Source organism: Tamandua tetradactyla, chromosome 4 (assembly GCF_023851605.1).
Source record: "Tamandua tetradactyla isolate mTamTet1 chromosome 4, mTamTet1.pri, whole genome shotgun sequence".
NCBI classification, from domain to species: domain Eukaryota; kingdom Metazoa; phylum Chordata; class Mammalia; order Pilosa; family Myrmecophagidae; genus Tamandua; species Tamandua tetradactyla.
Genome location: NC_135330.1, coordinates 101,470,601 through 101,497,929, shown reverse-complemented (window position 1 = coordinate 101,497,929; position 27,329 = coordinate 101,470,601). Strand labels below are relative to the sequence as shown.

The 27,329-nt window shown below is 38.6% G+C and overlaps 1 protein-coding gene and 1 long non-coding RNA gene across 6 annotated transcripts in view; one reads left to right on the top strand and one right to left on the bottom strand.

The window, feature by feature from the left end:
- Positions 1-25,214, top strand: LOC143679233 (uncharacterized). Of its 5 annotated transcripts, none has more exons than XM_077155820.1 (4): positions 1-48; positions 1,122-1,228; positions 16,983-17,085; positions 25,039-25,214. In XM_077155820.1, exons 1-4 carry the CDS (start codon positions 7-9, stop codon positions 25,102-25,104), a joined length of 318 nt encoding a protein of 105 aa, XP_077011935.1. In that variant the 5' UTR covers positions 1-6; the 3' UTR covers positions 25,105-25,214. The 5 variants fall into 5 exon arrangements, with proteins under 5 accessions (XP_077011935.1, XP_077011931.1, XP_077011934.1 ...); XM_077155816.1 differs by lacking the exon at positions 1-48 and adding an exon at positions 75-461; XM_077155819.1 differs by lacking the exon at positions 1-48 and adding an exon at positions 75-461 and having other exon boundaries at positions 24,591-25,214.
- Positions 14,028-27,329, bottom strand: part of LOC143679235 (uncharacterized) — a 67,274-nt gene continuing 53,972 nt past the window's right edge. The window contains exons 2-3 of the long non-coding RNA XR_013173610.1: positions 25,023-25,205; positions 14,028-14,430 (exon numbers count right to left, since the gene is read on the bottom strand). This is a non-coding gene — a long non-coding RNA (uncharacterized LOC143679235). The remainder of the gene's footprint in view (positions 14,431-25,022; positions 25,206-27,329) is intronic.

Here is a 27,329-nt window from a genome sequence, read left to right as displayed (position 1 = left end):
TCCACAATGGAACCTGGTGACTGGAGGTCACAGGCCCTGGTTCCCATGGTGAGTCACACACATGCCAGAGGGTGGGAGAAAACCCTTACGATGATTCAGTGGCCTGCATTCTGGATGAAAGCTTTGGAGGCCAATGTCTGGGGTTGCCAGACATCTTCTCTAAAATGAATGGCAAATTATTGTGCTTTGTATCTCCTCTACTAAAAACAAGATATCACCCTTTGGATTTTGGAGAATGCAAATTCCACATTATGGAATACCTCTGACCCTTCATTGAGCTTCAGAAGGTTTCCAGTTTTGAGTGGATATCGGGAAAAGACAGGGCTCTATAGTGTTTTCAGGCACAATATAAGCAGCCCTGCTGTGGTGCCACATGACCTTACAGATCCAGGGTGCCAGAGGTGCTTGTGACACTAGTTCTCCGTGCCACTGGAGCCATTGTGCCATCCTACTGGGCTCCGGTGAGGAATGAGAACCTGCCCATGGGAAATCAAGTGGCTGTGCCCACAGGGGTTATCCTGAGCTGAGCTTCCCAGAATCATCAGACCTCAGCATCAGGCATGGCCAGCAACCATGCATTAGACAATGGAAGTAAAGCTTCACGATCACTCCTGAGCAGGTGTGGAGGGCATAATAAACCACTCATTCATGTGGCCTCTTGCACCAAAGCCTCTTCTTTAGCATACACCTGTGGTCTGTTGTAGGTGAATTCCATACAGTTACCCCAAGAAGGAAAAATAGATTTCATGGATGGGTTGGCTTTATGTGCTGATGCTGAAAACTGCATCACACAGCTGTTGTCTGTGGCGTCCTGGGAAAGCTTCAGTGAAAGAAAATCCTCCTTTTGGGCAGAGCTTCAAGCAAGATATATGCCTCCCAGCTTTGTCTGGAAGGGACAGTGGTCTGAGATGAGGGTATGTTTGGTGTCTGGGCAGTGGGTCATGGCATAGCTGATCAGTTAGAGGACTGGGAGGGAAATGTTTGAAGGCTGGTGACTAAGAAATATGGGGAAGAGACATTTAAGTGGACCATGGTAAAAGGCACAAATTGCGTGGACATTTTTGTCTCACATAGTTTTTTACTAGAGAAGTCTCTTAACAAGCATGTCATGGCTTTCCCAGGGGAGTTCAGGCCATCCTGTCCTTGGATACCGCAGGACTGTCACAATGAGCCAGTGTATGGAGTCACCATGTGGGCGCATGGAAGCAGCACATGGGCTTCTGAAAAGGTAATGTAGATGTACTTTTCTTTAGTCCTCCTGTTGTGTTCAAATAAAGCCCGTGCCCTTATGTATAAAATAAACATGCAAAGATTCTAAAAGGTAGACCAAAGAAGACAGACAGAGTTTGGGAACCCAGAAACAGCATGCTGATGAGTTTCCCAGGTTTTCTTTCAGCTTCACATACTCTAAACTTGGAGTGAAGAAGCCAGCAATGCAGAAACATTAACAGGTGCAGATAAAAGCAACAGCAAAACAAACAACAACAATGACAAAAAACTGGTTTTTTTTCTAGCCAAAGTAACAGGGAAGAGGCAGGTTAGCAAGACAAAACTTTCAGATGATAGCTTGTCTACTACAGCTGAACCTCACAGAGAAACCCTGTGGGGCCAGCCCCAGCCCCACTGGCAAAGGCAGAATGGGACTCTTAGCCTTCACGGTCTTGAAGGCATAGCAAGGTGCTCCAACACTCTAAATGGAGAAACGTTAGAGGTGGCCAAGTGTGGAGCCAGGACCCTCACCCCAAGCATCTCCCCCTCCAGAGAGCCACTTGAGGCCAAGGCAGGAAAATGGATTTCCACCCCAGCAGCAGTGATGGAGCACAGCAGACCATTCTTATAAGAAGGCCAAGTGGAGAGTCAGGGCTTTCACCACTGACCAACAGTAAAGAGGCTACCTTACTGTGGTACTAGTGAAAAGCATGTTGGAAGGTGGACTCCATCCAGGAGTAAGGAGAAGTACCTCCAATTCAGTGTCAGCAGAACCCAAGTGGGACACATGGACTCCTATTCCCACATGTCAGGAATGAGGCAGCACCTGCCAAGCCCCCACCAGAACAATGCTAGAGAAAGCCAGTAAAACAAAGAGTTTAAATAAGATCCATATCACATAACATACATGAATATGTGCAGGTTCTAACTGAAAATCATTCGCTAGTAGTCATAAAGCAAGAAGATATAAAATGTAATGGAAAAGAAACCTGATGCTAAGACTGAAATGGCAGAAATAATGTGAATATATGAGAAAGATTTCAGCATAGCCTTGCTAAAAATGCTTCAATGAGCACATATGAAAATACTTGAACACATGAAAAAATATCTTGCAAATGATATAATACTTATGACATCAGAATCACAGGAAGAGAGAGATAAGAGAGTGCAGCTTAAAAACACATAGTAACAACAACGAAAGACTGGAAATTTCCCTAATTTGACAAAAGACATAATCCTACAGATTCATGAAGCTAAGTAAATCCTAAACAAATTAAAACTAAATAGGATATACCCAAAGAAATCTACCCCAAGACAAATCATACTTAAACTTATGAAACTAAAGACAAGAAAAAAGTCTTGTACACAGTCAGAGAACAATGATACTTGTAGGGGAAATATTATTTGGCTGAGAGCAGATTCCTCTTCAGAAACCATAGGGGTAAGAAGGAAATAGTATGGCATTTATGAAGTGCAGAGAGAAAATAACTTCCAACCCAGAATCCTACACCCTGGGAAAATATCCTTCAGAAATGAAAAGGAAATAAAGACATTCTCTGATAAAGGAAATAAAAGAGTACTTGTATCCAACAGACCTAACAAAAAAATGCCTTTAAAAAATTTTGTCAACAAGGAAAAACCAATAAAGGAAGAAACAGTGGAAAACCAGGGGAAAAAACAACATATCTAAAATATGTTTTAGATAAAAATACGTCAAAACATATTGACTGTTGAAACAAAAATTCCTACATTATCTAATGAGGAAATATTAAGATAATTTTATGTCTAATAGAACAAAACAAAGGGACAAAAAAGGAGGGAAGGTTTCTATATTTCACTTAAACTGGTAAATGACAACATAGTAGACATATAAATGATGTAAATATAATGTAATATGTAGAGCAATCTCTTCAATTCTAATGATATAGGAAGATTGAAAGTAAAAGGAGGGAAAATATAATGCAAAAATTAATAAAAGGAATGCAGGAATAGCTCTAGTAATATCAAATAAAATATAGTTCAGAAAATTACCACAGAGAAGGACATTATATATGAGAAAAGGGTTAATCCACCAATAAAAATAGCAATTATAAATATGTATGCACTAAACAGTGCTAAAAAACATTTGAAACAAAATGTATACAATTGAAATGAGAACCACACAAATCCACAGTTATAGCTGCAGACTTCAACACATATCTCTCAACAATTGATAGAATAAGTAGACAGAAACTCAGCAAGGAAATAGATGAATGAAATAATACCAACCAATAGGATCTAAATGACATTTATAGAGCACTTCATTGAACAACAGCACAATACATACTCAGTTCAAATACCCACAGAACATAAACCAAGATAAACCACACCTTGAGCCATAAAACAAACATCTTCATATTTAAAACAAAATTCCACAGTGTGTTCTCCTCCAAAGTAGCAAGCAATAGCAAAAAGATGACAAGAAAATCCCTCAACTCTCAGAAACTAATTAACACACTTCTAAATAATGTGTGGGTCAAAGATGCAGTCTCAAAGAAGTCAACAAATGTTATGAAATGAATAAAAATGAAAATATAGAATCAAAGTTTGTAGGGTACAGACAAAGCACTGCATACCTTATAAAAGGGGAAAACTTTCAAATCAAATATCTAAGAGGTCATTTCAAGAACTGAGAAAAGTAAGAGCAAGATAAACCCAAAGAAAACAAAAGGAAAGAAATAATAAAGATAAGAGCAGAAATCAATAACATTCAAAAAAATAGAGAAAATCAATAAAAAATAAGTGGGTCTTTTGAAAATATCTTTCAAATTGACAAATGACTAACCAGACTGAGAAGGGAAAATACAGAGAAGAAATAGATTGCAAATTTCAAGAATGAAACAAAGCATATTAGTTTAGAATGAGAAGATAACAAAAGGATTAAGAAAAGACTACAAACAACTATACATACACAAATTTGACAACTTTGATGAAACAGAACAATTCCTCTAAAAACAAATTATCACAATTCACCCAATATGAAATAGATAACAAATAGTCCTATTCCTATTAAGGGTACTGAATATTTTATTTAAAATCAGCCTGTCCCCCCTCCCCCCAAAAAAGAAAAGAAATCTCCAGGCCCAGATGGTTGCATTATACCAAATATTTAAAGATATTCTACGAAATTTCTACAATTCTCCAAAATTTCTTCCAGAAACTAGAAGTGAGGGAACACTTCCCAATAGATTTAAGGAAATTATTTTTATCCTGACACTCAAACTGGACAAAGGCATACAATTAAAGGAAAACTATAGCCCAACATTATTCATAGATGCAAAATCCTTAACAAAATATTGGCAAATATATTTCAGCATTATACAAAATGAATTATACAACATGATCAAATGGATTTCATTCCAGGAATGCAAGGCTGGTTCAATATTCAAAATCCATCCAATCCAATCCATTCCATTAATGACTAAAGAAGAAAATACACATGATTAGATTATTGATGCAAAATAGCATTTGACAAAATTTGATACCTACTCAGAACTAAAATAACTTCAGAAAAATAGAGATGGAGAGGAACTGCAAAAACTCAGATTTAATATTATGTTTAATGAGGAAAGACAGGATGCTTTTCCTCTTGGATCTGGAACAAAACAAGGATGCCCCCTCTCACCACTCCTTTTCAACAACTGTATTAGAAGTTGTAGCCAGTATTATAAAGCAATAAAAGGATTACAGTTGGCATGATTGCCTACAATGAAATTCCCAAAGAATTTATGCCATTCATCTAGGAGTACAAAAAAAATTTTTTTAACTAAAAAGTGAGTTTATCAAGGTTTCAGGTCACAAGATAAATATATAACAATCAATTACTTTTTATATACTAGCAATAATCATGCAGACACCGAAATTAAAAATACAATATCTTTTTTTAAACTTTTTTTATTAATTAAAAAAATTAACAAACAAAACAATATCTTTTAAAATAGTTCAGAAAATGAAATAAGGGCAAATCTAGTGAAATACATAAAGGGCTTATTTGCTGAAAACAAAAAAGACTCTGTTAAAGAAAATCAAAGTTTACATAAATAAATGGATTTTAAGACAACATACAAAAGATATCAATTCTCCCCAAATTCATATAAAGTTTTAACACACTTCCAATAAACATCCTAGCAAATTTTTTTTGTATCTGAAGGACAGATTATTTTAAATTTTATATAAAATTCAAAGTAAGTAGAATAACTAAAATAATTTTTAGAACTCCAAAACTCAGCTGTGATAAAAATAATCCAATCCTAAAATGAGCAAAAGACATAAAGAGACATTTACCAAAAAAAGATATTTAGAAGAAAAATAAGCACATGAAAAGTTGGTCAGCATCATTAGACTCTGAGGAAAAGCAAACTAAAACCACAGTGAGATGTCACTACCCTCCTCTCAGAGTGGCTACAATAAAAATTAGAAGCAACACCAAATTCTTGCAAGGCAGAGAAACTGAGTCAGTCATACATCGTTGGTGGAGAGAATGTAAAGTGATACAAACACTTTGGAAATCAGTTTTTCAGATTCTTAGAAAACTAAATATACAACCACCATATGACTTAGTAATTGCACTCCTCCGCAATTATTCCAGAGACACATTCATATTTATAGCAGCTATGCTCATTATAGTCAATAAACGAGACCACCCAGATGTTATTTGATGGATGAATTGTTAAACTGTGGTACATTCATATCACGCAATACAACCCAACAATAATAAAAGAATGAGCCATTGGTTCACAGAAGCACCTAGATTAATCTCCAGAAGACTATGTCAAATGAAAAGATTCCAATCCCAACAGGCTATCGCTGTATGATTCCATTTGTGTAACATTATTAAATTGTACAATTACACATGGTAGAGCAGATTAGTGGTTGCCAGGACCAGGAAGAGACACCCGAGGTTCCTTGTGCTGATGGAAATGCTCTGTTGACGGCATACTGTATCAATGACAGTGTCTGGTTGTGATACTGCAGTGTGTTCTGCAAGCTGTTACCACTGGAAGAAGCTAGTAAAAGACACATGAGATCTCTCTGCATTATTTCTAATAACTGCCTGTGAATCTACAATTATCTCCAAATTTAATTTTAAAAGGGACACATCCCTCTACTCCTATAGAGTTTACATTCTAGTGGGTATAACAGACAATAGACCAAATAAATTGGTAAAGCATTTAGAATGCTAAAATAAGTACTAAGGACGTAAGAAGTATGGAGACGTGAGTTAAGGGCTCCAGGGATAGGGTGCAATATTAAGTGAAGAGGGAGCAAATGACATTGAAGTAATGGGTTCAAGGAAGTGAGTGTGAGCCGTGGAGTATCTGAGTGGAGAGGGGACGGCACGGGTAAAGTCTCATGGGACCAGTGTGACTGGACAAAGGGGAGAGCGGAGACACACCGTGAGAGTGCGAGGAAACTGGACTTGGGGCTTACAGAACTTCGTCGGGCACTGTGAGGGCTTCGCTTCTCCCGTGCAATGGGGCAGTGAGATGCAGACGTGCAAACTCCATAAAGGATGCTTGCCGTCCAGCATGAGCTTGCTCTGGAATCAACTCCAAGCCTCTGTCTCCCTATGGGACGCGGGGCCGTCCCCTTCCCATGGATTCCCGCTCCATCTGTCTCCGTAGCTTCCTTATGAATCCACCACACCACCTCCGCCGCACGCAGGAATTGGGAGCAAACCTCCATCTCTGTGAGCACAAGTTCTAAAAAAAATAAAGTCCTAGGAGAAATGGTGCGTGAGGAGCACCAAGGGTAGGAGACAGATGTCTTTACACATTCTAGCAGATGAAATAATGAGGTGGAAAATAGTGATAGAGCAGAACGTGAAGGTTACCCAAGAAGCAGCGTCCATGCCTGTGGTGGAAACCAGCAGAAGGGAAACAAGGTTAATTCTAGCAGATTAAAAAAAGGCAATCGCTCGGGGGGGAGGCCTTCGAGCTGAATCGTGAATCACATGTAGAATCCCACCAGGCAAAGGGGAGACGAAAGCATATTAAATGTGGAGGATATTTTGCAGAGACAGAAGCTGGAAACATAATTACTTTCAAGAGTAAATTTGGCTAAGATTAATTTTGTCATACATTTTTGTCAGTTTTGACATTTTCTCTGTAGGATTAACGTGGGGATATAATAAGGTAAATTAGGTAGAAATAATAGCAATTACAAGACATATATTTTGATGAGTTACTAGGTTTGATAGGAAGAAATCTTAAAATCTTTGCCTAAGAATAATCATTTTATAATGTAGATTATTTTTCAAGGTGATTTTCTAAAACATTTACCATACAAAACAAAATTACAATTCATAGCAATTTTCATGAGCACAGACATTTTATGAGACAAGTCTCTGAACATTGTAGCAGAAATATTTCTTTGTTTATGCAATGAATACAGCATAACTTGTTATGAGAATGTGAGTTAATTTTCATATATCTTTAGGAAGCAATTTTAGTGGCAACATATAGATGAGAACAGGGAGACCCCATTAATCCTCTTTATGGTATACAAAGCAGAATTTAGCAAAAATGCACTCAACTCAAAGGATTATACTCTTGAAAAATATAATGTGGTACTTTAAGCAGTACTCCATAAAATCATTCCTCACTGACACCATAGAAATAAAGGTTAATGCATTATGAAAAGCAGAAATTCTCTCTTTAAAGTCACGTAAAAATGAACTCTAAATCTGATGATTTAAAGTTATGTCCAGTGAATTAAAAAAGAGAGAGAGAGAAAGAATGGGATAAGGCCTTGAAAGGTGTGCTGAGATACCTTGGGAGAATATTTTACATCAATCTCTTGCATTTCTGCACATTTTCTAAGCAAGGTGCTAACAGCTTTTTGACCAGCTGATCTTTTCAAGAATGTTTATATAGCAAATAATATTGGAAGATAGGAATAATGTCTCTTTCCAGTGCAAAGGACAGATTTGTTTACATCTTTAGAGGATTTATGACAGCGCTCTGCTCCAGCACAAAGGGCAGGCAGACTTACTGCCCAACAAATAAAGACGGTAACTCCCTCTGAGGAAAGCCTAGGCATATTTACTGCCCATCCTAAAAGATGACAGGTCTGTAAACTCATGATTCTTCTCCTATAATAGACCCCACTGCGTATGCAGGTGCTGGCTCTCCATGCCATCTTGGGGCATTGGGACTCAGAAAATGCCAATATTCCGTATACTTCTGTTACCAGGAGTAATGAAGTCCTTTTCCTCTGACCCTGGCATCTTTTGTCTTCTGCCAGTGTCCATGAAACGGTGGCAGACTGATTCATTAGCTGGCAAGTAGGGGGAAATCTCAAACCCTTCACAGTTATTGACAAGATTATAATTTCTCCCCGGATCTTAAGTTTTTGTTTTTTGTTTTTGTTGTTTTCATTGCACTATCCCGTAACTTCTCAATAATTTTTTCAACACATTAGCAGTCCTCAAACTGAAGAAATATGTCCTTAGATTTGTCTGTCAATCAAAATATTAGTAATAAGTTTCCAGCATCATTTTGCTCCAGAAATGGTAATATTGAAGACAGGTGAAAATCAATATATAAAATATTCACAATATAAGAAAAACTTGCTTTTATCTTTTCCTTGGTCAGTGTTCTTTTTATGATGCTGAAGGAATTGAGTGGTTTATTCTAGGGACGAGTCTACTAATGGGAGTGACAGCCTTGTATAGGAACTCAGGGCCTGGTCATCACAGGTGGGTATAATATTTGAGGGGTTCTTAATGACACCACAATAAAGGGGAACAGTGTTCTTTTACTGTTTACAATCTGTTCTTAATAGTCATTAATCTTTTTCTTGAAAAGTTTAATAACCAGCCATATTAATTTCTCTTACCCATATCTGCTATGAAAACACATTTCACAAAAAGGGAACATTAGAGTCTTGACAGAGTGCCAGTGACATTTGTGCCCCTCAATTCGCCAGTGTCTATACCTGGAAAAGTTCACTCCATTAATCACAAAGAAAGCCAGATTACAAATTCTCCATTCCTACATGTTTTTAAAGATAGAGGGAACTTAGATTTTTTCCAGTTTAGGAGATTAAACATATGCATGTAATTTCAATCTCATCCATAAAATTACAATAAAGATAATGTTTTTATAGGACAAAATTCAAAATATGGGGAAAACAGAAGAATAGACAACAAATAAAATTCTGGAAATTGGAATGCAGGTTGATGTGTCTAAGCTAAAGTTTAAGAAAAATGAAAAAAAAATTGAACCAGAGAATCCTCAAATACCTTAGAAATGAGAGTGTCAGATACTTCCCTGATAGGAAGTAAAGTAAAATACACTTGCTTGAAGATGGTTGTGAAGGTGTCAGCTCCCTAGCTCACCTTTCCATAACACAGCAATGGAGGCTATTCTTTCCATCCCTGGGCTGGGAAAACAGGCAGAATGAAAGGATCAGCTATGCCCTGAGTTCTGGGGCTCCAGCCCTCCTGCACCCCCGTTAGCCACTACAAGACTGGCCACTGGTCCATTCCTGGTCCAGGCAAGAATGCCCACAGAAAAGTAATAGGAAATAGTGTATCAATGAAAACCAAAGGAATTGCACTTAAAAACAAGAAAACGGGGTTTGGAAACTCATTTGGCAAACTCAAGTGAAGCCCTAACAGTAAAAATGAAAAGCAAAAAGAAGAGTTGAAAGATAAAATTGAGGAAATATCTCAAAAAGAGAGAGTCAAATATAAAAAGACAATCAGTGGAAAAGTACCACTCAATGGGTTGGCTTAACCACAGGAAATTATCAGCATGTGTTTCCAGAGACTGGAAGGCTGGCTTCTTCCCAGGGTGGGTAGCTTTCTGGCTGCCAACAATCCTTGAGTTTCTTACTTTTCCCATGACATGATGATGTCCTCTCCTTTCTCTTCTGGGGTCTGCTGACTTCCAGCTGCTGACTCCTCCCATGGCTTCCTCTCATAAAACCTCCAGTAAAAGTTTTAGGACAGATTCTGAATCCTGGCTCAGTTGGCCACACCTTAACTAAAAATAGCATCTTCAGAAGCCTGATTGGCAATGGGTTCATGCCCACAGGTATTAATTAAGATTAATCCATCAAACATGCTTTTTTGCTAAGGTATGTAATTCAACCTCCCATACCAAGCTAAATTTACAAGCAAATCACACATGGTCACCCACCCACCTGCATTTAGCTGTGCTATAGCCAGAGAGATGATTCTACTGTGGTGGCCATGTGTTTCCCAAGACTACTTTGTGACCTGGAAGGGACTTTTATAAACTCTCGGGGAAGCTGAAGGCAAACTGAGACACAAACTCTCTGACATATCTTCTCTGGGTGTGGTAATTTGTCCCTTCCTTAGAAAAGGAAATTAAATTTGTAACTGCTTTTCAGTTTTCACAACTAAACAATATATTTTGTGGGCAAAACAACATTGTATATAAAACTGTAAAGAAAACCAAGGCATGATGTAATTTGTTTCCTGACTGCCTGTGAGAGTGGGATGGGACACAGTTGGGGCTGCACCTTTGTAACCAACACTGAGCTGTATGTATGAATCTTCAACAATAAGACAATTGGAAAAATAACACCCACCTTCTCTCTTGACTTCTCAGTCAAGAAGGTGAATGAGGCTATACTAAAATATGCCCATCCACTGTTATTTTTTGTAACAAGGGTTTGAAGGATGCAGGGGTGGTGATTCCACCACATCTCCATTTAACTGTCCTATTTTACCTGGGTTCTGGAGGATAACATGGATTATCATAAACTTAACCACATGGTGACTCCAACTGTAGCTGCTATTCCAGATGTGGTAGCATTGCTTGAGCAAATCAGCACATCCCCTGGTACCTAGTTTGTAGCTATTGGTCTGGCAAATGCTTTATTCTCAATAGCTATTAGTAAGGACCACCAGAAACAGTTTGCATTCAGCCTATCTCAGGGATTTATCAACAACCTTGCCTTATGTCATAAACTAGTTCACTGGGACCTTGATCTTCTTTCTCTCCCACAAGGCATAGCAACTGTCCATTATATTGAGAACATTATGCTGATTAGACCTAATTAGCAAGACATAGCAACTACCGGAGATGTATTGGTAAGGCAATTGCATGTCAGAAGGTGGAAGGTAAAATTTGAGATTCTTCCACCTCATTGAAGTGAGGGTGGGCATCCAGTGGTGTGGAGCATGTCTAGCTATCCCTTCTAAGGTGAAGGATAAACTGTTGCATCTGGCCTTTCTTTGAGAACCAGTTGGCCCTTTCTGGATTTTGGAGATGACATATTCCTTATTGAGTGTGCTACTCCAGCCCATTTACCCAGTGACCAGAAAGCAGTTAGTTTTGAATGGGACTGAAACAAGAGGAGGCTCTGTGACAGTCCAGGCTGCTGTAGAAGCTGTTTTGTCACTGACGCCACTTGATCCAGCAGATCCAATGGTGCTGGAAGTGTCAGTGGTAAATAGAGATGCTGTCTGGAGCCTTTAGCAGGTCCCTATAGCAGAATCACAAAACAGGCCCTTATGATTTTGCAGTAAAGTCTTACCATCTTCTACAGATAACTACCTCCTTTTGAGAAACAGCTTTTGGCCTACTACTGGGCCTTAGTGGAGACTGAATGCATAATCATGGCCACCCAGTTACCATGAGACCTGAGTTGCCTTCATAAGCTGGGTATTGTCTGACCCTCCAACCCATGAATTTGGGCTTTATGCACTCCATCATAAAGTGGAAATGGAATACACGAGGTGGGGCTCAAGCAGGTCCTGAAGGCACAAGTAAGTTACATGAGGAAGTGGCCCAAATGACCACTGTCCCCACTCCTGCCACATTACCTTCTCTTTCCCAGACCAGAGCTTTGGTCTCTTGGGGAGTTCCTTACAGTGAATTGACTGAAGAAGAGAAAACTCAGGCCTGCTTTACAAATGGTTCTGCATGAAATGCAGATACCACCCAAAAGTGGACAACCACAGCACTGCAGCCCCTTTCTGGGGTGTCCATGAAGGACAATGGTGAAGAAAAATCCTTCCATTGGGAAGAACTTTGATCAGTACCTCTGTTGTTCATTTTGCGTGGAAGGAGAAATGTCTGGAGTTGCATTTGTATGCTGACTCATGGGCTGTTGCTAATGGTTTGGGTGGACAATCAGGGACTTGGAAGTTGCGTGATTGGAAAATTGGTGACAATAGGTCTGGGGAAGAGACAGGTGGATAGACCTTTCTGAGTGGTCAAAAAGCATGAAGTCATTTGTATCCCACAGAGGAGAATTTTAATAATCCAGTGGAGAAGATATCTGTTCTGTGGACACCAGTCATCCTCTTTCCCCAGACACTCCTATTATTGCCCAATGGGCTCATGAACAAAGTGGCCATGGTGGTAGAGATGGAGGTTATGCATGGGCTCAGCAATGTGGACTTCTGCTTACCAAAATCGATGTGGCTACAGCTACTGCTGAGTGCCCAACCTGCCAGGAAGGACCCACATTCAGGCCCCAATAAGACACCATTCCCTGAGATGATCAACCTACTACCTTGTGGCAATGGATCACTTTTATCATAAACAGGGCAGAGATTTCTTATAACTGGAATAGATATGTATTCAAGAAATGGTTTGCCTTCACTGCATGCAGTGCTTCTGCCAAAACTACATCCATGGACTTATGGAATGCCTTATCCACCATCATGTATTCTACACAGCATTGCTTCTGATCAAGGAACCCACTTCACAGCAAAGGAAGTGTGGGGATGGGTACATGCTCCTGTAATTCTCTGGTTTTACCATGTTCTCCATCATCCAGAGGCAGTTGGATTAAATGGACAGTGGAATGGTCTTTTCAAGATTCAATTACAGTGCCAACTAGGTGGTAATTCCTTGTAGGGTTGGGACAATGTTCTCCAGGAGGCTGTGTATGCTCTAAATCAGCATCCACTCTATGGTGCAGTTTTTCCCATAAACAGAATTCAAGGGTCCAGGAATCAAGGGATGGAAATGGGAGTGGTACCACTCACTGTCACCTCTAGTGATCCACTAGCAAAATTTTTGCTGCCTGTCACTGAAACCTTAAGCTCTGCTGGTCTACAGGTCTTAGTTCCAAAAGCAGGCATGCTCCTACCAGGAGACACATCAATGATTCCATTGAACTGGAAGTTAAGACTTCATCTTGGCCAATGTTGTTCCTCTGAAACAACAGGGAAGGAATGGGGATTACTGTATTGGTTGGGGTAATTTGATCCTGCCTATCAGGGGAAATAGGACTGCAATTACACAATGGATGTGCAGAAGACTTTCCTGGAATACAGGAGATCCCCTAGGGAGTCTCTTAGTATTACCATGTCCTGTGATTAAAGTCAATGGAAAACTGCATTGACTTTACCCAATGCAGGCAGGACTACCGATAGCCCAGCAATTTCAGGAATGAAGGTTTGGATCACCTCATCTGGCAAAGAACCACGGCCAGCTGAAGTGCTTGCTGAGGGTAAAGGGAAATGGAGTGGGTAGTGAAAGAAGGTAGTGATAAATATGAACTATGATTACGTGAGCAGTTAGAGAAATGAGAATTGGAATGAAATAAATATTTCCGCCTTGTTATGAATATGTTTGTATTTGTACATAAAGCAAATATCTTTGTTTTCTTCTTTATCTTATTTCCTTTATATATGACATACATTGTATTGTTCATTTTATAGTATTTAAGTTATAGGATGTAAAATGTACGAGTGAATGTTACACAAGGACTTGCACCCTATTCTGGAGAGATTTAGCACATTTCCAGTTGTATGCATCTGAAGTAACAGCTGAGTATTATTAGGTGAAGATATAACTGCTATTGCTTTTATTTACAGTGAAATATTTGCGATGGTTAAGTTCATGTGTCAGCTTGACCAGTTGTCCAGTCCAGCAAGCAGTGGCCTGACTGTCACTGTGAGGATATCTCATGGTCTTAAATCATCACTGAATGCATTGCATCTGTGGCTGGTGACATTTATGATCAGCTGAGGAGAGTGCTTTTAGCACTGAGAGAACTCTCATCCAATCAGGGGAGGATTTAGAGGGAGAAGTGATGATTTCAGCAGTCAGATGAGAGAGCGTCCATCTCTACTTCAGTCAGCCAACTTCTCCTGGGGGATTCACCGAAAACCTTCATTGATGTGCCTGGTTTGCAGCCTGCCTTGTGGAATTCAGACTTGTTAATCCCCACAGATGCATAAGCCAAGTCCTATAACAAATATCATAATATTTATATGTAAATATAGATATAAATATAAATAAATATATCCTGTCGGTTCTGTTTCTCTGGAGGACCCTGGCTACTACACGTGCTTCTGCTTGAAACTGCAGTGCCGGGAGTAGGAGCCAAAGTCCTTCTGATGACCTTTGAAGCCCTGTGCCACCTGAGCTGTCACAACCTCTCTGGCCTTGTTCTCTCCCACTGGGTCCTTCCATGCACTGAGGCTCACTGGCCTGTACCCTCCCCTGACATGTGCTTCAGGTCCCATGCTCTGGCCGCCCCTGCTGCCTGAAATCCTCTTTCTTCAGGTATTTCCGTGGTCACATTTCTCACCTCCTTTACTTCCAGAGCAACTTCAAAACCCAGGGCTTTTGTCCTGTAGCACCTGGTCAGTGGTGCCTGATGTGGCCACTCTCTCTACCACTGAAACTGTCGCCCACCTGTCCTCCTGACTATGGCTGAGGTTGTTATTTGCTTCACTTGTGCTATTTAACTCCAAGACATTGATCTCCTCTGTGCATCCATGTGTCGCATTTATGGTGCATGTGGTCACTCTCTACAAAATGCCAGCTGGCAGGGAAGGGGGCCTGCCTGCGTGGTCTTTCATTGAGGCTTCCCACGTGTCCAGAGGATCACCCAGCACAAGTGTCCACTAACATTGGCTGATGAAGATGAAGACTACTCTCCTAACCCATACAAGTGCCCTGAACACACTCCTGGTGTCCGCCTTTCAACCCAAGTCCAGGGAAGGAGGGAAGGGCCTCAGGAGACCCCCACCTTGATGCTTGAAGCTTGACTGACCTCTGGTCACAGTGCCAGGAGAGTCCCCAAGTTGTTGCAAGTGTCAGCTCCTTCTCAAACTGGTTTCCTCCTTCTGATATTGCCTCTCTTTCCCTTAGTTTAGTTAATAAGCATGATTCGTCCAGGAGATGCTCTTTGGCTAAATTTGGCCACATACTTTCCCAATCCATAGTCTGGTCTTACACTTATACTCCTGCAATGAGCAGCTCAACCTTAAAGGTCAGAGTAATTGTGACTTTTATTTTATCCCATATTTTTTCCTCCCCGTTGAAGACTCACAGGATCGAAGATGATGTAAAATATTGCAACTAAAAACTATAAAGATACCTTTATTTTTGGTAGTATGTCTAATAAAAATATAAGGAAGAAAGACATCTCTAATCGTCCCAGCCCTGCCAGAAAAGTCTGGATAACTGCAGGCAAGTCATAAACCTCTCCAGACATCAGTTTCTTTATCTATAAAAACAAGAGCCACAAACAAAAATGGACATCGAACTAGATAATGAATTTCTTTTCAGTTGTGAAATTCTAACACTATTAGAAAGTTATCTAAAGTAGTGCTTTAAATTGTCCAGCTATTCTAGCTAATGAAAATATGAATCACAGCGCCCCTCATTTTTTCCATGTGGAGTGCTTCTTAAACTTAAATGTTTATATGCTACTATATTTTATGACTTGTTATGGTTTGGTTTTACCTGATTGCTAGAACCTGGATCAGACCCCTGGTCTAATATAAACTTGTTAGCAGTAAAGTTTATTTATGGCCCTGAATAATTGATAGAGTCACAACACATTTGAAAATATCTGCCTAAGAGACAAGAGTCATTGCATTAATTTGCATTTTTCTTTCTAAAATTCAGATAAATGTAAGTATTTATGGAAAGAACAAATGCTGCGTGTTGGCTCTAAGATCTGTCTTCTGAACGTAATACTGGGGTGTTTATCCTTCATGTTATCTTAGGCTGAGCTCAAAGCGTTGTGAGGCGGTTCGTGTGGCAGATAGGAAAGCAATGTTGACTCAATTAGATTTTCTGCATTTCTTCCTGGTAGTTTGCAAAGAAAAAACAAAAACAGCTAAAATCAAGCCAAATTCTAAAGTTGTGACAGGCTGTAGAAAAAAATTAGTGATAAATTTTAATTCAGTTTTACAACAGTATTTGTTTTTGAACAGAATAAATTTGCTTTAAAATGTAAACAAGGAATGAAATAAAATAGGCATCTTACCAGTGGAGGAAATTTGTCTTGTATTTGGTAAAGTAAATGGTTGTTACAATTTCTAAAATCTCTGGCCAGGCAGTATATAAGGAAAACACTTGACTCTCTTCCTAAAGTCTCAATATATTTCTCTCCATTGCAATAAAAGCATATCTCTTTGTACATGGTATTTTGGAAGGAATTGAGATTCAGCTAACTACGGCATACTAGGGGTAAGTCCTGGCTGCCGGTCCCTGGGCTTAAGTGATGCCCACAGCACTTGGACACTTACCTCCAGCTTATTCAAGCACAAAATGGAACCACAGGCTTACTGGGGGGTGGTTCTAGTATGGCGGTCCTTGGTGGAAAGCAACTGAGATACAAATCAGCACATTATCATGTTTATCCACGGTTGGTTCCCTACCTCTTCTATTTCTTTATACTCCCAATTCTCTTCATATCGCCTTGTGAAAAATAGACTCAAAGATTTTAGAGACCTTTTATTCTCTTTGTTTCAATTTTTTTTTTTTTTTTTTTTTGCATAGGCAGACAACAGGAATCGAACTTGGGTCTCAGGCATGCCAGGCGAGAATTCTGCCACTGAGCCACCGTCTCACCGCCTTTCTCTGTTTCAATTTTTCTGCATTCGTGAGTTTTATTATTTTTTTTAAAATGGACCATTTAACAAAATGACAAAGTTCTTAAGTTAAAGAGAAGGGCTAAGGACATAATGTTAAAATGGATAGACCCAGAACAGGGAAATAGTAGGTAGTTTGGTAAGAGTGTTAGGGTACTAGCAATTATTTTTCTTTTCTATTTAAACATCTTAAATTTGAAGTTAACAGATGTTTTCATCCCTATCATCCAATAGGAAAGCCAGAAAAGGAAATTATTGTTTTGGTTTGCTAAAGCTGCCAGAATGCAATATACTGGAAATAGACTGGTTTTTATCAAGGGGATTTATTAAGCTATAAGTTACAATTCTAAGGCCATAAAACTGCCCAAATTAAGGCACCAATAAGAGGATACCTTCTCTTAAAAAAGGCAGATTCTGGGGTTTCTCTGTCATATAGGAAGGTACACTGCCAGCGTCTACTCTTCCTTTGCTCCTGGGTTCCATTGCTCTCAGTTTTTGATTCCAGTGGCCCTCCCAGCGTCCGGGGCCTCACTTATCTTCTCTGGGGGCAAACTCTGGGTTTTATCTCTTAGCTTACCATCTCCGAACATCTGTGTCTCGTGGTTTCATCTCTCTGCGATCTGTGTCAGCTCTCTCCAGGTTCTGGCTGTTTCTATGAGTCTTTGCTTAGCAGCTGGCATATTTCTGCATCTCCAGACATCTGTGCCAGCTTTCTCCAAAATGTTTCCCTCTTAAAGAATGCCAGTAAACAAATCAAGACCCACCTTGAATGGGTGGGGTCAGATCTCCGTGGAAACAGTCTAATCAAAAGATCCTACCCAAAAAATAGGTCTGCCCCTATTTTTTGGACTGGATTAGGGTAAGCGTGTGGCTTTCTGGGGTACAAAATAGTTTTAAACCAGCACACCTACAAATAAACACACAATGACTCAGAGATATTGACTTAGAAACTTTAGTGCTACAGTGGTTAATAGTGTAATCACCTGAATGAAAAGATCAGAGAGGCTAAGGACTTATTACGTAAGGCTTCCTGAGAGAGAAGGGTTTGGGACAGAGTTTTTAAAGGTAGGGAAGAATATTATTTTGCAGCAGAAAAGAGTAAAGACGTCTCTGAGAAGTCATGTGTCGTGACAAGAAAATTCCCATTGTCTCAGAGAACATTCGGTACTGCTGTCTTATAAACTAATTCCCACTATAAAATGAGAAAATATAGAAAAAGTTCACAGTAAGAACATTTGACAGGATTTATTTTGGAAAAACTTCTTTGTCTTCATTGATTTTTAGCTCACTATTGAGTCACAGTTTTTTGTTCATAAAATGCTTCATTTCCTTTCAATGCCACTTACATGTCATTTCTCATACTTAATGGTACCTTTATAAGAAAAGCAATTGCTGGCTATCAAATGAATCTGGCAGTCCCCTCAGACACAACAGATTTTTCTGTGGATATGACTACTGAATGATTCATTGATATTAGAAGTAGTACATGTTAATTAGTATCTTTCCTTTGAGATTAACTCTATGTGGCAAAAGCAACCAGTGGTTACCCTTCTACTATTTTTTCCACAGAAAGAGACTTTGCTTTAGTGAAAATTGTGACATAAAATAGTACTTTTCGTAGCAACTGCCAATTCCATTTCTGTCATCCTTCAATTTTGCTCTCAGTACAGGGTTCCCTGTTCTAATGGCCTATAGAACCAACACCATCATCCACCTGTCTCCTCTCCTTTATCAAAATGCACCATCATATGTTCCATTGTGCTAGGTTTCCACACCATGAATCACTAATATTACAGCTAAAGGGTCAAAAGCTGATAATGAGGTTTTATTTATTTTATAGAGGATAATTCATTCTCTAACTATTGTGTTATCCAAGCACCCTCATTTCTTTCTTCACCAAATATTGATTGCATATTTAGAATACAAACTAGTTCTGGAGACCAACTTTCATGGGCATACAATATTCCATGAAAGAAATATTAGTAAAATTATAAACTACATTATAATAATAAAAGTAATAACAGAGGTTTAGACAAGCATTTTGGCAGCCAAACAGACAAGTACTTCCGCCTGTATTATTTCAGTAGTCTCAAGGATTCAAGTAAGTGAAAAATGTGGGATTTAATTCATCCTGATAGGTCAGCAAAGGACAAGAAAAGGGGTAACCTGTTAACCAACCAACACAATGTCATCCTTACCAAAGAGTATTGATTTCAGGACATGATTTAAAAAATCAACAAGAACTAAATGTTTTTAGGCCACGGTTGTATTCCTCTTTTGGTTAAATTTGATCATCTAATTTTTTTAAACAATTTTTACTATAGAGATGTTTAGATGGATAACACAGACAAAGGTGAAAACTATGTCAGATAAAGCTGCGAGAAACACACTTTCTTTAAGATATTACCTTCCTCTAACCCAGAGGATTTAGGTTGGGGAAGTGGAATCAGTCTCTAGCTAGAAAAAGATTGAATGAGTTTCTCTATAATGATTGCATGGACCATTTCAACAGCAAGAGAAGATACTGTATGTCAAATTTGAAGATTGAAATATTGCAGTATTTTGACACTCTGTCAGTGGCATTTTCACTTTTTTCATAATGTTGAAAAGTGAGGCTCATTCCCAAGTTCCATGACTTATTCCCAACTTCCAGTGACACAGAACTGCTGACTGAAATCCTTCCTTCCATGTTTCAGGCTGTGAATAGCAAATGCTAATGATTTCCTCTATTTTCTGGCTTTTTAATTTATAGGCATTTTGAAGTTCCCCTCGTGTTAATTATATAAGGAATCTATTCCTAGATTTCCTCATAATAGGTTTGTAACATGAAGAAAGTTTCCAAGCCATCAATATTTTAATCTACCCATTTCCATTTAGGTTATTAAAAATTAAATAAATAAGCAAACAAAACAGAGTCAATCTGAGATTAAGATTTTATGTCTTATAACCAGCCAGTTCTGAAAATAACGAATTCACCTAATGAAATCTAATTAGTTCCCGAAGTATATTATGTTCTCTGCTTGGCATACAATCTACCAACTGTTTAAAAAGCCACTTTTTCCTTCCTGATTCACTTGGCATTAATTTGGCAATCTGCGTATGTCTTTTATTCTGTTCTTATAGCTCAAAATATCCTGGCTGCATGCAATTTTTAACATTAAATTATTGATTCATTTTTTTCAACATCACACATATATTTTACAGTCAACTACGGTACAGCTGTGTAATTCTACAGTTTTACAAAAGTATAAATACACTGTAAGTATCTGGCTTTAAAAATTAATGCAACATTTAAATATTTACAAAATATTTATCTGTTTTCACAATTTATAATACACATTTGTCTATAAATTTGTGCATGAAGTAACAGTAATTATTTTTAACTTCTTGCAATACATATTTGCTAAATTCTATTGATAGTTTTAATAGCTTGAAGATTTGCTTTAGAGATGATCTGCAAAATGAATTATTCTACTTTTCTCTGTGAACCCAGTGAATTATATTAATTGATCTTAAAAGTCAAGTCAACTATGCATTATCTTTTTGTAATTTAGTGTATTTGTAATTTATCCTTTCTTTTTAAAAGATCCAAAATGAATATTGCAAAACATTAATATTTGAAAAAGTCATTAGGTAAAGGTATTATTCTCTAAAATTTTTTGAATCTTTGAAATATTTCATACTGTTTTCAAAAGTGAAACATCTTAGAGGACAGCAATATTTTTATCTTGTGGACCTTAATACTGCAACCAGGGTTCCAGAACTTGGTATTTCTGCCAGTTAAATGTACCAACTCCTATCTCTTAGGTTCTGGTCCTTTTTTAAAAAACTATTTTTATTGACAAATCTACACACACATACATTCCTTACATGGTGTACAATCAGTGGCTCAAAATATCATCACATAGTCATGTATTCATCACCATGATCATTTTTTAAAACTTTGCATCACTCCAGCACAAGCAAGAAAAGGCAAAAAGAAAAACTCATAAATACCATACCCCTTACCCTTCCCTCTCATTGACAACAAGCATTTCCATCTACCCCAATTTTTACCCCTTATCCTCCCATTATTTTTCTATTTTTTAATCCATATTTTTTTTAACTCATCTGTCCATACCCTGGAAAAAAGGAGCATCAGACACAAGATTTTCACCATCACATAGTTACATTGAAAAAGTTATATCTTTATACAATTGTCTTCAAGAAGCAAGGTTACTGGAACACAGTTCAACAATTTCAGGTACTTCCCTCAGCTACTCCAATACACCATAAACTAAAAAGGGACATCTATATAATGCATAAGAATAACCTCCAGGATAAACTTTCGTCTCTGTTTGAAATCTCTCAGTGACTGAAACTCTTGTGATAAGAATGTGTTACACATAAACACAAACATTTCAATTGAATTCAACTTATTTGTATTTTATCTAAGAAATGTGAAACTATATTTACGAAATCTTTAATTTTTCTGTTTTATGACTGTTTAAAAAGTGACTTTGGGCTTCATTACTCTATCTCTATCATTTTTGTGTTATCTATTTAATTCATATTCATTATGTCCATTTTTGCACTTTGGGTTTAATCTGTCAGGCTTTCTCTCACCTTTTGAGTTGGACATCTTTTTCTAATGCATACGTTTAAGTAAACTGATTGTTACAGTACATACCTGAGATCATAACAGTTGTCAAATATTTCAATGGTTCCATTTAGACACACAAAATCCACTTTCTTGGGCTGTTACCCTTTAATGCTCTTGTAAGTAATTAGCCATCCAGATTCCACACCTGTACTTTTTACCTCCTTAATGCCTAGACATGGCTGGGATTAACATGAAGCTATTGACATGATTGCCTTGAGCACAAGACTTAAGAGTGAATTAAAAACCTCTGTAATCGAGAAAAACAGTATTTTTATGCAATAATTTAAAAAATAAAAATTAATGCAAAACATTCATGATAAAAAAAATCAAGATTTTTCATTAAGCTACCTGGTGTTGCTTACTTGTTTTACCACCCTGCAAAAGACACAACCATTTCCAATCAGCTTGAAGGTCACCTGCTGGGTAGGTGAGAGTTGACGATGGCCAACAATGAGGGCTGATGATGGTCATCAATGAGTGTTGATCATGGCCAAAAAGGAAGGTTGATGATGGCCAACATTTGGGATGAAGATGGCCAAGAATAAGCGTTGATGATGGTCAACAGGGAAAGTTGACAATGACCAACAAGGAGGGCTGATGATGGCCAATAATGAGAGCTGATGATGGTCAACAAGGAGGGTTGATGATGGCCATCAAAGAGGGTTGACAATGGCCATCAGTAAGGGTTGATGATGGTCAACAAAGAGGGTTGACACTGGTATACAAGCAGACAATGTTATGCTAACATTTTGAAAAAAAAACAAGGATGATTTGAAAATGGTATGAATTACTGATGAATGACTTGCACTATCAATAATATTCTTGGTAGGCATATTTGAATAATATGTAGTTTAGTTTAAAGGATGATTAGAAATATTTAAGATTTTAAATGCATATTGGTTTTAAATTCATTACAAAGTGCAAATTAGCAAGGAAATATTTTGAGTCTCAATTCAGAAGTTAAGACTAAAAATCATCTCACTATATTTTATGTGAGTAATTTATAGCATTGTTAAGATTCAAAATCTCTTCAAATTAGTCACTATTATTTACCTTATTAGGTTTTGTAATCAACGTTGTTCAGATTTACGTATTGATATATACATTTTTTACACTATTGTTTTTTCTGTCTTACTACTCTCTGGGTTCAGTTTCTTCCTGAAGCATATACTTATTAACTCTGTCATAGAATGATATTCTATCTATCCATTTATCATCTATGTATTTACAATTATGTGTATACATATGAATGAAACTATATGCATTCACTTTCACTTCAGAATGACATTCCAACACTTTCTCCCACAGCACTGAAAATATTATTCCATGGTTTTCCTGTCTCTACTGCTGGTGTTGGGAAGTCTCCACTCGGTCGAACTGTTGGTCTATAGAGCATTTCTCAATTCTCATTTCTTTCTAGGTGCTTTTAGAAGTTCTGTCTTCAGTGCTCTACAGTTTTAGCATAAATGTGATTGCATATGGCTTTATTTATTTTTTTATCCTTCTTAGGGCCTGGAATACTTTTGAAATTATAGGATTCATGTCTTTCCCCAGTTCTGAAATTTTTTTCAAATATTGCCTGTCTTTCATTTTCTTTATTATTTTTCTCTGAAACTCCTATTGTGTGTAATTTGGATATTGTCCCCTTATATTTCATGTTTCCTTTCTTATTTCCTTATTACTCTGCACTGCATTTTGGTTAATTTCCCAGTGACTGCTTAGTTCTTTTTTAAAAAGAAATTTCTGTATCTGTGTGTTTTCTCATCTTGCTCTGTTTTTTTCACGTTGCACTATTTACCTAGGGGATCCATAGCTGTACTTCTCCAGTAATGTTAAACATAATTACGTTATAATTTCCTTGAGATTGGAGTTTTAAAATCTCAAGCTGTTGGGGAACAAATATTTCCTTTTAGCAACTACTGTCTCTTGCCTATGAGAGATTGTTCTTCCTCTATTTGAAGTGTTTTCAGTGCCCTCATCTTATGTGTGACAAAGATGCTTTCTTTCCTCCTGGAATTCGGTCCAGCCTGACTTGATCTGTTTTGTTTTTACCTTTGTTTTGGCCAGAGACTCCAGCACTTGACCAATTTTTATGTTTGCTTTTCAGTTTGGATTTTTCTACTTTATTCAGCCAGTGTAATTCTATTATCAAATATACTGAGTTGATTTTTCATAGGAAAAAAAATCCCACCTTGTTTTAGAAGGAGACAAATTACTTACGATCTCCCTGATTAGAGGGTGGAGTTTATTATGCCTGCCCCCCTCACTGGGGCTGCAGCCTTGAATTTCCCAGGGAGGGGTCAGTGCCCCTCTTCCAACCCCCCTCAGGATGCTCCAGGCCCTCCGGGTCCTTCTCCAAGAGCTGCAAGTCCCTGTCTCCTCTCCATGTCTGTCCCCTACAGGTTTCCTTTTCTTTATTGTGAGCTTAGGCAACTGTTGAAAATCATGCATTTATTTTTCCCAGGATCTTTTGTTGTTTGCATGGGCAAGCATTCTAGCTGGTCTGCTCTACGCTTTTGCTGGAATCACACAAAGATTTCTTTTCACATTGTTATTTTAAAACAGGTTTTCTTCTATATTTGGGCAGAAACCATCCTTATTTGCAGAATAATTTGCAACCAGGCATACTTCTGCGCATAGGCTTGAAACCCTCTTTGCATAAAAAACACACATGCGTTTGCAAAGGAGAAGCTGGTGGTAAGGTGAGTTGCAACTTAGTGCATTTCTAACTTGCACTCCTCCAGGGGGCAGTGCTGAGGGGCCACGGCCCAGAGGAGCTGGTTCAGGAGGGCCCTTCACAGAGCAGTGGCTTCATACGGTGCTCCTGGCTGGGCCCTATAACCATTCCTCGCGCCTGAGAATTCTTTCCTATAGGCAGGTGGGGCCCAGGAATCTGTATGGTGGAGCGACTGAGTGACCTCAGGCAGACGGTGCGAAGTTTCTGGGCCATTCTGTGCAGTCCCTGGGAAAGGACCGGGTGAGAACTTCATAGTGGGGCAGGGAACCCGGTTAATGAGGGCCTTTGCAGCCCCTACTAAGGAACCCATGCTTCGTCTAGATGCCTCACGGGAAGACCACGACGGTCTCTGAGAAGCCACATGACATGAAAACAGAGGAATGGAAGACACCCCATTACCTGCAGAGATGGCATAGCTGCCACACTGGCTCAGAGCTCTCAGGGGAGGCTTGCACTGGATGGGAATTTGTTTTGCGTGGTCTTCAAGCTACGAGTGGTTGGAGGAATTATGAAAATAATAAAAGCATGTAACAAAGACCATGAGTGTTCCAAATGCCTGAAATACTTACTCTCAACCCTTTACAGGTAAATTTGCCAAGGTTTTCTCGGGTCTGTGGCAAGTTAGCAAGACCTCAGCAGTGGAGCGACTGAAGGATATACCGAAAAGTAGCTGCGCCAGAATGAAGCAAGGACCGGAGGGTCAGGCTGGAAGCCACGCCATCAAAATGGCATCTTTGTCAAAGCACTGGGACCTTTAAAAATGTAAATGCATTATTTTAAATAAAAGTTCTTCAGTAATCTCCAATCCCTTTTAAGATAAAGCCAAAACACAACACAACACAGCAAGCCCCTTGTGACATATCCATACTCACAATTTTCAGTTCCTCTTTGTGACAAGGCCTGGACCATAATCCACCCTTGGGAAAGTCCTGGCAATCCCTTCAACATGTAAAACAATTCCACTTTGCTTTATTATTTTGTTTATTTTTAAATGAAGTATGCAGTTAACAAGTCAAATGGAGTATGTCTTATAATGAATATCAACTATCCCAAAATCCACTTGCAACCCCCCAAAGAAGTCTCCTTATGCTTTATATTTTCCCGAATTTAGTCCCGTAATTTAAAATTATGTGTTTATACTTCTAATTCCTAGTCTTGTCTTTTGAACCCTATTCACTAAATTCTGATTATTGACATGAAGATTTAAATCTTTTGCACTACTCCACCCAATCCCTTCTCTCCCAATATTATGTCACAGTTTTGATCCCAAAAGTTCATATTATGACATACACACACACACCCACCTTACAGTTAGACATCGTCTCTACGCCTTTCCTTTTTCGGTTTTATTATTATCTGATGTTTATAATTGTCTCATTTTTGGTTGCTTAATTTTCTGCATTTCTAACAAAAATGCTTCCTATTTAAAGTGTGAAAGATTCATAAGATCTCCATATATCAGGCAATCTGCAGAGCCAATTTTGTTTTGCAGTGTCCCTTCTAGAGCCTTTTAACATCTTTGGAAATTGCTCATTAACCCATCTGTTATGGCCCATCGCATGGAACTTTTCGTTCCTCACCATTTTCCTGGGAACTGACTCTGCCTCTCTCTGTACTGGATTCCCGTCTTTATAAATATGTCTCCTGCTGTATATTTTTTCTCCCTCATTGGTTTACTCAGTTATTTTCATGGTGAATGTCATCCAGAAGCTACTGGAGAAAAAAATCATGAAAGGCACATTTTTAAGAACTTTCATCCCCTAACATATTTTTATGCTAGCCTCATAACATACCTGGGTATAGAATTTTATGCCATTTGTCAAGATGTTGAAGGTTTTATGATTTTCTAATTCCCAGAAAAGCACAAGACCGTTCAGAGTCCTTTACATGGGAGGGATTTGTTTTGTCTTTCTGGAGGTTTTTAGGATCTTTTATTAATCCTGGATATTTTGAAATTTCATAATAATTTGGCTCAATGGTACTTTTAATTAGCTAGCCAAAAACTCAGTAAGCTTTTCTGTTTGGAAATCCATATTTTTCATTTTGGAAAATGGTCATAAAATGTTTCTTTAATAATCTCTAACAGACATGCTTTTTTCTGTTCTCTCTTTCCAGACCTACTATTTTTCCAAAATTGGACCTGTTAGATTAAATCTCTAACTTTCCCATCTCTGTCGTTTGATTCTGGTTTCTCAGAATTTTGATTAATTTCATGATTTAACTCTTCTGTTGATTTTTTAAAATTTCAGACATCATATTTTTCAAAGGTCTTTCTTTTCCTCTGGTTGTCAGTTTTTGCCCTTTTTTCCTTCCTTATGACTTTCAGCCATATTTTTTCCTCTGCTTTCTGCACTGCCTTTATCTTCCTTGAGCACCCCCCCCCTCCTTTATTTGGAGGGGGCGCCTGTTGGCCCGGGCATTGAACCCGGGTCTCCCTTATGGAAGGCGAGCATTCTACCACTGAACCACCCGTGCACCCTCCCCCTTTTTAATGTTGTTATTATTCATTATTTTATCTTTTCCTCTATCTTTCATGTTGGAATCTTTCTCAAATATTTTTAATTCTTGGCTACCGATTCACGCTCAGGATTGAGCCTAAAAAGGCTGCCTGGCAAAGCCGTGCACAATCGTGGGCTGCTCATGGATTTCAGCACAGGAAATCATCAGGCAGGGTCCCACTGCAGCACGTGGCACACACCTGCTGGCATTTCTTCTCTTCACTCCCTCCGGCCAGTTTCTCCAGCGAAGAATCCTCTAATTGTCTGCCCGGGGCTCCTGGCACAGACCCAGGATGTGTGCGGGGATGGGAGTTGGAGGGGCAACGTCTCCCCACCCAGCCTCTGCGTTCTCACCTGTTCCCCCACGCCAACACCACT

Bases quoted from the DNA above. Each gene is read 5' to 3' on its own strand.
- LOC143679233 (XM_077155816.1), top strand. From the start codon at position 374: ATGACCTTACAGATCCAGGGTGCCAGAGGTGCTTGTGACACTAGTTCT. The intron at 1,229-16,982 runs GTAATGTAGATG...TTTTTTGCATAG, and splicing joins GCACATGGGCTTCTGAAAAG to GCAGACAACAGGAATCGAAC. The intron at 17,086-25,038 runs GTGAGTTTTATT...AACCCTTTACAG, and splicing joins GTTTCAATTTTTCTGCATTC to GTAAATTTGCCAAGGTTTTC.